The sequence below is a fragment of the Antedon mediterranea genome, chromosome 4, assembly GCF_964355755.1.
Source record: "Antedon mediterranea chromosome 4, ecAntMedi1.1, whole genome shotgun sequence".
Taxonomy (NCBI): Eukaryota; Metazoa; Echinodermata; class Crinoidea; order Comatulida; family Antedonidae; genus Antedon; species Antedon mediterranea.
This window is the reverse complement of record NC_092673.1, coordinates 4,727,764-4,738,079: the sequence shown is the minus strand read 5'-3', so window position 1 is coordinate 4,738,079 and position 10,316 is coordinate 4,727,764. Positions and strand designations below refer to the sequence as shown.

General features: G+C 34.1%; 1 protein-coding gene across 1 annotated transcript; it reads right to left on the bottom strand.

The window, feature by feature from the left end:
- Positions 1-258: 258 nt before the first annotated feature.
- LOC140046693 (uncharacterized) lies at positions 259-4,583 on the bottom strand. The gene is made up of 5 exons (XM_072091401.1): positions 3,848-4,583; positions 2,124-3,703; positions 1,587-1,748; positions 1,249-1,466; positions 259-873 (listed from the first exon to the last, which is right to left on the bottom strand). Exons 1-5 carry the CDS (start codon positions 4,581-4,583, stop codon positions 804-806), a joined length of 2,766 nt encoding a protein of 921 aa, XP_071947502.1. The 3' UTR covers positions 259-803.
- Between the last annotated feature and the right edge of the window lie 5,733 nt (positions 4,584-10,316).

The window sequence follows — 10,316 nt, the reverse complement described above, 5'->3', positions numbered from 1 at the left end:
AACATTATTATTATTCTTCACAATCACCAACTTATATACATAATTTGACAATCAACTAAAACACATACAAGTTCTAAATATAACAAAATAATACTGTACTAAATATTAATCAGTAATTTCATTATTTTATAAAGATGTATAAATTAAAGATGTGTCTCCAAAACATGAAAATAAAAGATGAATAATCTTTAAAAAAAGTTCAAATATAATGGTTTAATTATAAAAATACAAAATTAAATGGTTGAACAATATGTGGCTTCTGGTTGACTATTTTTTCTTAAAATTAGGTTTTTTTTTTTTTTCAGGTAAATCATTTTTTCAGGAACAATATACAATTTCTTTAAATCCGTTCTTTTTGATTCTGAATCAAGATTAAGAAAAACACCATTTCTCATTTAAATACTGTATAATATATTAGACTGTATTCCTCAATTATCATATTATTATATATAGATTCAGTAATACAAACATCATGCACAACCTAACTATATAATGTAACATGCAATCACAATATACACAAAAACCTACTCCTTTATAAGTAGCCATATTTCAAGTTGCATTTTCTATTAAATAAAATTACATTTTGTAAATCTGCATGAAATTTGTCTGCAATAAAAATTAATATATGTACACAATACTCTCAGTTTGTAGATAAAATATTCATATTTCAGTTTGTTTATGAACCTCTGATTGAGAACCACAGCTTCCATTATTATATTTCAGACTTAAATTGATACCTTTATCTTTACAGTGTTTGTTACTTTGGTCTCTAGTTCTTCACGTGACAAGAACAGGACTGCAATTCAACGTATGCCTTTGGCAGCTAGTTCATCTCTGACACGCTCCAGGTAAGTGTCATCTGGGTACCCAAATCTAAACAAACAAACAAACATTACAGAATAGTTTATTTAATCGTTATAATATTGCAATCATAATGTACCTACTTAGAACCAATATGATTTCATTATACATTTAAATAAAAAACTACATTAAAAAAATCTTATTGAGGTTTTGCTTACAAAATAAGCACCTGAAACGTGTTGCTGGCACCAGGAACATCCTCAAATCTAGTTATCTGTCCACCAGTGTGTACCCAGCAAATTTTCTGGTCAAACCGGCCTCAGAAGCCATGCTAAATCCAGACGGACAGCCATAAGGAATCATTAAATACCAGGGATTCCCCGGAACAAAATTTGTAAACAGACCCTGAGAGAGGTCCATTCGCACTGTAAATCTGTCGAAACTTACTGTGATGGCCCACCAGTACAACTAGTCTTATGATGAATGTCATTCCAGGTCACCACATTACTTGCTCCAGTAGTAACTGATCTACCAACTGTGAATATAAGCTTAGCATCAAATGCGTTCTTTAAGAGTCTACAGATATCTTGACCTTCTGGAGTGTTTGGTAGGTAAGCACTTCTTGATGTTCCTTTGTATCGTGACCCGGGGTTCGGGTGCGATTCCTGTTTAGATGTTGGAGAACAGATATATATAAATTTCAACAAATGGAAATTTCAGTACAACCAGAGGTAATGGTAAAATATTGCAGTTTCATTTGTGTAAATTTCTTTTATGGTACTTACATTTTGAATTCCTGAGGGAATATAATACTGAATAATGATTGTCCCATAACCTTCATATTCTGGTAGACTGGATTGAACTTTACCAATCTCCATTGTTCCATCTGGTTGATTTCCTACCAGGCATCCATAGATTACACCACATATTGGACAAGCTGGTTTTGTCTAATGAAAAACAAGACTAAACTGAATTTTACCGATGCAAGCTGAGAGGTGGTGATTGGTGTCTAACTAGTGTCTTGTTTTGCAATTGTATGAATGAATGAAATTCATACATTCCAATTAGGTCAGCACCTACCCATGGGGCTGAGGTAGACCAGTACACCCCACTCTAGGTGCATACAAGTCAGATATGTAGTACACTGTATCTCCTGTTTTAACTCCTTATTTGAGAAGACATATTCTGCCACCAGATCTATGGTCGAACCTGTACTGATTTTATTGGCACCTTTGCCTTAACCACTTGACTGTCATAGTAAAAAATTAAATGATATATATAAGACTGGTTTTTGAGGCTATATTTAAATAAATGTTTCTTACCTTAAAAGCACTAATAATACATTGCTTACAGAAAATATGGTTGCAGTTTTTTAATGACACAGGGTCTTGGCAGTCAGACAGACAAATTGGACAACTTTCTTCTACTGATTCTGGTAGTGGTAGCAAGAATTGTTTAATATCCTTCATTGGAGATTGGCTCGCAATGCTTGAAGTGGATTCACTGTAATCTCTTTGTTGTCTTTGAGTTATTTCATCTGGTGGGTTCTGTTCAGAACTTAGTTTTTCTCTTCTTTTTGTTCTTGCAGCAGAAGAATTTCTTGCAGAGAAATTGCTTGACAAGGCAGACAAGTCAAATGTAGGTGAAAGCATACTATACTTTTTAACCTCAGTTGTTGTAGAGACTTCTTTGCTATGTTCAATATTATTGCCAAGATGAGTTTTCTCAACTTGCTTACAATCAAAGCATGTGCTTTTATCAGCATATATGGTACGACACAATTGGCAAATCATATGTGAGCAATCCCTTCGTTTTCGAAGCTTGGTTTTGCCATGACAGAAACTACATCTTGTAATGTATGTAGGTTGCTGAGAGGAAACTGTAAACGCTTTTTCAGCATCTTTCTGTTTTCCACTCCTTTGGTGGTATCTATCTAAACTTTGAGCTCTAGGCCTTAAAACTTCTCTTGTCCTCCTACTATTATCAATGCTTTCTGAATAATCTGATACTTGTTCCTTTTCCTTCTTCCTCTCTTCATCTTTTGTCTTAGTTCTATCGGAACTTTGACTTCTAGTTCTTGAACCTTCTCTTTTAACAATACTTTCTGCATAATTTGATTCTTGTTCCTTTTCCTTCTTCCTCTCTTCATCTTTTGTCTTAGTTCTATCCCAACTTTGACTTCTAGCTCTTGGACCAGTTCTTTTACTACTATTTTCAACACTCCTATCTGAACTTTCATTTCTTGAATAGGTAGGTTGTTCTTTAGAATCAAGGGTGTTATTTTTCCTTGACTTGCGCCTTGACTGTCTTTCACTGGTATTAAGTTCCAGTTCCTCCAAATCTACAGTTCTACTTGGTAGTCTTCCCAAACTTTTTGATCTCTTGGTTTTTGTATTTCCATCAAACAAACTCTGAATTTCTTTGAATTCAGAAAGTGGATATCCTTTTCTTTGATGTTCTTCTAATACTTTGTGCAACCATGCTTCTTCTTGTGACTGATGACTTGAGAGTGCTTTCATTGGACCATTGGTTGGTGATAATTTGGCATTTTCTTTAACCTTAAAATCTGATTTTCCCATTTTGCTAACCTTTGACTTAATTTTATCAACTACATTACGTTTGTTAGAAGACTCACTAGCTCGCTTTGACCGAAGGTTATCATTTGACAATGCATCAGTTTGTCTGTCTTTAGTTTGAGTTAATGATCGATCGCTTTCCATTGTATCAAATTGAATATCATCCAACCTCAAGTACTGAGAAAACAGTGCCTGCAAATGTCTAATCACTTCTACACTTGTATCAACAATGTGTATATCAAGTGGAGAATTACGCTCAACATCGAATTCCATTAATGCCAGGTACAATGATTGAACACATTTCTCAATTGGAACACCAAATATACCTGAAAAAATCAATATAAATTTAATTGTAGTTGTGTTCATTTTATGAAAGATAACCAATAAAAAGAGACAATATATGAAATTTATAATATTAATACAATATTGGAGTATGTTGTGGTTAATTTCAAGATAACATTCAACCTTACCTGAACTAATTAGTGGAAGCGCAATATGTTTAATATCTAGACCTTTTGATGCAAGCTGAAAACAATTCATGAATGTTGCTTTCAAGGTGTCCAAACAATCTTTCTCATGTTTATAGTCTTTCCATACAGGCCCAACAGCATGAATAACATATTTAGCTGGAAGACGTCCTCCGCTGGTCTGAATGACTCGAGATGGGTATAGAGGGCCCCATTTTTTTATGTATTTATTTGATTCTTCCACAACTTTATACCCTCCAGCATCAGCAATAGCTTTTGCAACACCTCCAAAATGGTGTAGGTAAGAATTGGCTGCATTAACAATAGCATCGGCTTTCATCTTGGTTAAATCACCAAAATAAATGGAAATTTTGTGACAATTTGTCTTGGTTTTGAAGGACAATAAAGGTTGATTAAATCTGTTAGGCAAGAAGTCCAGTGATGACTCATGTGAACCATTTCTATTTAAATATCCATTGGAACTTAATTCTGTTCTAGAATCTTCAAATTGTTCTGATGAATTCCTGTAACGGGTACTTTCAGGACTCCCTGAATAACTTCTTTTCTCATCAAAGGAGTTGGTCATTGGAAAATCTTTCAAAACTGGAGAACTTCTTGAAGCGTAACCACTTCTTCCGCTGACATTGGTACTGTGCATGGTGCCTCTACTCACAGGTGATTTTACTCTATTCTTTTTGAACGAAACAGAGTTAGACTTGAGGTGTTCAGCAAACAGCATCTGCAAATGATCCACTGATTCATTATTGATATCAACAACATGGATTTCAAGTGGTTTTCTGACTTTGATACGATCAAAATCCATCAATGCTTCATACAAAGCCTCAGAACATTCTTTAATTGGCCCACCACATATTCCTGTGTAAACATAAAGTAGTATTATATCATTATTTACATAGACAGCACTTTTCAGCACTATTGGAAAAATAGTTTTCTTTAATACAAAAACATTGATCCTAACATACTGTAAGCTTTACTTAAAATGTATTCATGCATATTCATATAAATCTTCAAAGTTCTAAAGAAGGGGTGGGGTGAAATAAGGGAAGTTTATTCAAACAGTGTTAAGCCTGTATTATTGTAGATTAACTTCTGATGACAACTTTTTTTTAAATACCACTAAAAACATGTTCAAAATATACCAGACTTTCCAGCCAAAAGGTGTCTGGTATTGGACGACTTAACTGCTCAGTATTTCACAAGCAATAATTTGCTTTATATCAATAAATATCGCATGTTTGTCCACAGGATTTTAAACCTACCTGAACTAATGAGAGGTAAAGCTATGTGCGTTACTGATATCTTGTTTGCATATTTAAAACAATTCATGAAAGTGTACTTTAATGTGGTGAAACAATCTGCTTTATTTTGGTACTCTTTCCAAATAGGTCCTACAGCATAAATAATAAATTTAGAGGGAAGTTTTCCTCCTCTAATGTGGGTGACCAAAGATGAACCCAGAGGTCCATTTTTTAACAAGTATTTGTTGGCAGCATCAGTCACTTCACGCCCACCAACTTTAGCAATTACTTTTGCAACACCACACTCATGTCCCAAAACACAGTTAGTTGGACAAACTATTGCATCTGCTGTGATTTTAGTTAAATCTCCAACATAAATTGAAACATTGTGACGTCTTACTGGTGTCTTGAATGTCAAAGAACATTGAACTTGTATGGGGAAATTATATTTGGATGCGTCATAGGAGGAATAACCTGCTGATGACTTAGTGAACTTCTCATATTCTATGTCATTCAAATATTTCCTGCCACCACAAGCATATTCAGTCTCTTCCACTGCTACTCCTGGAATAACACTCACTGCAACATTTCTGTTCTGTCGAAAATCTCTGTCATTTTCAGATGTTAGTCTTTGAGAGCTAGTTGCATTTGTAGCATTTCTTACTCTTGAATCTCCACCACTAACATAATCAGTCTCCTTTTCTAATCCACGATTAACATTCTCTGCAGCATTTTGTCTATCTTTATACAGGTTTCGCAAATAAGAGCCTGCCTTCTGTACAGCTTGCAGAGTTCCTTTAACGATATAAACGTCAGGCAAGTGTTCGTGATGTTGGATTGTAAATTTTACATCTGTATCCTTCTCGAGTTCTCTGATGGCATCATCATTAAAGTCATCAGGTATGTATGTTGAATGAACTTCTGCCTCAACAGCACTAAAAACCTGCAGTTACAACAAATAAGTTAATCTATAAAATCTAGAATTATAATAGTATTATTATATGCTTTTATATTAAAGCATGGCTGCTATTATCACTATAATAGTGTAAAATTTCTGAGATAAAAAAAAAATAAAATTTTAAAGCGCAAAGAGACCATTATTAAGGGGAAGCAGATCCAGGATTTCACACATGGGTGCGCTAATAGTAATAATAGACTTGTGTAACTACCAATCAAAATCAATACAATTCTAACAAAAAATTATAAAGTTAAAAAACATTCAAACCTCGTCTTCCATCATTGTTTGGTGCCATTGTAATCAAGAAAGAAATGTCAAGTGTCGGAACACCAATATACCTGAAAAATTATTTACAAAAAAGGCTGATAAGCATGGCTGCTATAGCGAGAGATTAAAAACAGACGAGGCAAAGACATGATGTCCTGTTACCGTAAATCTTTTAAAAGTAACCCACACTCTAAAAGTAACCCACACTCTAATAGTAACCCACACTCTAATAGTAACCCCTCTTCAAATAGTATGATGCAGCCGCATTTTGAAAATAAGGAGATAATACATTCGGGAGTGAGGGAGGATTGAATGTTTTTGAGTTTATAAAACAAAGTTAGAGTTCAACTAAATTTGTTTATTCCTACAGTTTTATTATTTTGATGAGTTGCTAACCGGAAAAGTTGTGGGTGGGTTACTATTTTCAGGTGCCTAATTTAAGATTAGTAATCGTAACCCACTACTCTAATAGGACTTAACAGGGCTCGATATTTCACTAGTCCGGCGTACAATGTCTAGTTAAAACTGCTCTGGGTTAGTCAATCTTCCACCCAACAAGCCCGGGTGTCTAGTGTGTAAATAATTAGGCTAGAGAATATTTAGGCCTAGACTTTTAAAATGCATTAATAACCCACCCTAAAAAAACAATCAAAGAATAATAACCTAGGGTTTCAATTAGAATATTTACGGTAAGTACTGATAATAATTGTATAAATTTGGGCGACTTACTCTTGAATTTTCGTTCAAACTCATTTTAAAAACTAATTTGAAAACTTTTGTTTACAAAATCACATTCACCAATATGTTCATTACAACCTTTATGTTTGTAAATGTTTATATTTATTGAATACCTGAACTAATAAATATATGCATATTTATTTTATAAACCATACATATAGCTTGAAAATTTAAATTTAGAATATTAAAAGCTAATTTTAAAACTTTTGTTTACAAAATCACATTCATTTCACCAATATGTAAATGTTTATATTTAATGAATACCTGTACTAATAAATATATGCACCATACATAGAAAATTTAAATTTAGAATATACTGTACATAACTGTAGTCGTCACAAAAAAAAAACAAATCTTACAGTTTGAATGACAGTTATATTTGAGTTGGTTGAAAATATTGAATTGTTTTAATTGAGTGGGTCAGGTTGGACAAAAATATTTTTAAAATATAATTGCCAGGCCATTGTCTCTTACCTATTACGTCAAGGACAATCAGACAACGAGCAAGTTACCGCACTTTTACGAGGGAACATCATGCACAGAATACGGTAAGGTAATGACTAACCAATTTAGATGTAAATCATACTATTATAAACATGTGCCTAGGCAACGTTATCTGTCTAAAGTCCAAGAGTCAATGCAATTCTTAGCATTTAGACGATTGCTGTCCGTCTTAACTATTATCTACTGTCTGTAGGCTTATTCAATAAGTGCATGGTGGTAGGCGTACAGCGTAGTAGTAGGCCTATGCCTCTGTTATAAGCCTTTTGTGTCTACACCAGCAGGCCTCTACTCTTTACTACAGTAACTAGCTGGCTACGTACCAGACAGACTTGAGAGGGTAATATAGAGTAAGAGATCCTCTAATGACAGTGAGTGTGTAGGCCTAGGCTTTTTGTCTGTCAAAATGTTATCATTCAAAATATGTATGTAGATTTAATCTTCTGAAATATGGAAATTAAGCGATAATATTAGCACACACTTTTTACCTTGAAAAACACGTATCCGTTGTCACGAGAAGGACGCTAAAAAGTAGGGGATTTCCCAATTGTCAGGTCATGTCATAGCCTAGCTCTCAACGATGAGGACGACATACAGCAACAAAACTATAGCATATGCAAATTCAAAATATAAAAATCAATATTGTAGGCGCGCCTCATCTAGAATGTAAAATTTATTCAAATGCATGTAGCCTATATCAAATATATTGCATCCCACTTTTTTAATGTTATAAAATTGATAAGATACGTGAATCATTGTCGATAGAAACTTCATACTCTGACTATTACAAATAGTTCCATATCGCCCTCTATATTTAACGTTAAGTTACGTCAAAGATCTTATATAAGATCTTTGGTTATGTTTTCACATTTCATCTTCAATTCAATTCAATTTCTTTATTGCTGCAAATGCCATCAAGGGCTAATATCCGCTTAAACATACTACATCATACAAACATATACATATTTACATTTAAAATTTAAACACATAAAAAGTTATAGTCATTACTACAGTTGTAGTTATTTTTTTTTTATTATTATAATTATTGTTATTATGATTATTGTTATTGTTAATTAAAACTCAATATAATAAGTGATGTTTGAGTTCGAACACCGTCACCCTTTAGGAAAAGTCTTCTTTTTGTAATATCTTGTCTTGTCCCATTTCGATTAATCTTTCCAAATTGGATAACACTTTCAACCTCCAACCATGCAGCCTAAACGTTCAGGAGTAGGCCTATTGCTCCGATGAGTGCCATTTTCTTTTTTTTTTAAATCACCATGGCTTAACAAAAAACTAAAAGCAGTATAGTTATCGACATTATAGTTATCGACATTATAAATCACATGATGAAATTGTTTTATGTTTATTAAAATTGACATTGAATTGTATTACTGTGGTGTATACCGATGTTTGGTTACCGTCACTTCCTCTCTTATCCTCTTTCAAAAGTCACCTACTGCGGAGTACACATCAAGTACCTAAGTTAGTTCGTCATCACTGTCAATTTATCGGTGTCTTTGATATGTCGCTTAAATGCATATTTTAGGTATTTTCATTTCAGACATGTGTTTCTACGCGTTGATATCACGTCACTAATCCGTTCCGTTACGGAATTAGATTCTATGGGGCGTCCCCATGCATATATCTATACTGTAATATTATTTGCCTGGAATTCCTTAGTGTCTAAAAACTAGCAGTTTTTATTTATTTGTTGTTTATCTAGAGTCACCATTATTACTCGTGGTTTATCTCAGCTATTATAATCCCTTAGTTCTAGCAGCAGCTTATTTCGTCGATCACATTTTATCGTGGGATGTAACTTTCCATATACCGTTATAACTTACCGTAGACTTGCCCCAAGTCTGTATTGTTTTTTATTTATTTGTTTTATTTCGGCCGCGATTTTTGTCTGAAAATACAGACTTGTGAAACACGTATAGAAATCGATTTGCAGACCGCAAACATCCGATAAGAATGACGTAGGTTATCATACCGTATTTGGCTATATGGGGCGGGCGGTATGTAAATATGGATTTTCGAATCAACCAATGATCATTTTGTTTCAAAATGAAAAAGATCGAGTACGTACAGTGCTGAATGTACGATCGAGACTGTTGAAATATGAAATCGTGTTGCCAATTTGTTTTGTTTATTAATTGTTTAGTCCTTAGCCTAGGCCTCCTTCGTAGGTCCTACTTAACTCGCACGTATGACCTGCCAAATAAAACGCCAATAAGGTAGGCCTACATACCACCACCGGCACACAACAGGATTCACACACAACAGACAGGGCTACACTACACAGAACAGGACAGGGTCTGGGTGGGAATTAAATCAAATTATCTCCGCGTAATATTAAATGATCCATTCAATGTTTGATTTGCGGAGAAGCAAGACGAGTTTTCTTGGGAAAAATCCCATCAAATTTTTACCAGACTACTACTAGGCATACGGTATAAAATCATTTCTAGCCTTCAGAAACTTTCATTAATGTACCCAAGTACACATTGTCTAAACGTAACATAGCGCATGCGTACCTTCTTAGTTGTTGAGTCTTTGAAATTCTGAAACATGAATATTAAAACTGTGTACGAGTGAGTAGCCAATCGCATGCAGTTGAAACTAGTCAACCGGATAATCTATGCACCAAGAATTCTTGGTGTCAAACCACGTGACTTTTGCGTGTTTCCCCAGACGGAGTATCCAAAATCAAGTAATACACGTATGAAACGCCATATGTGCAAAA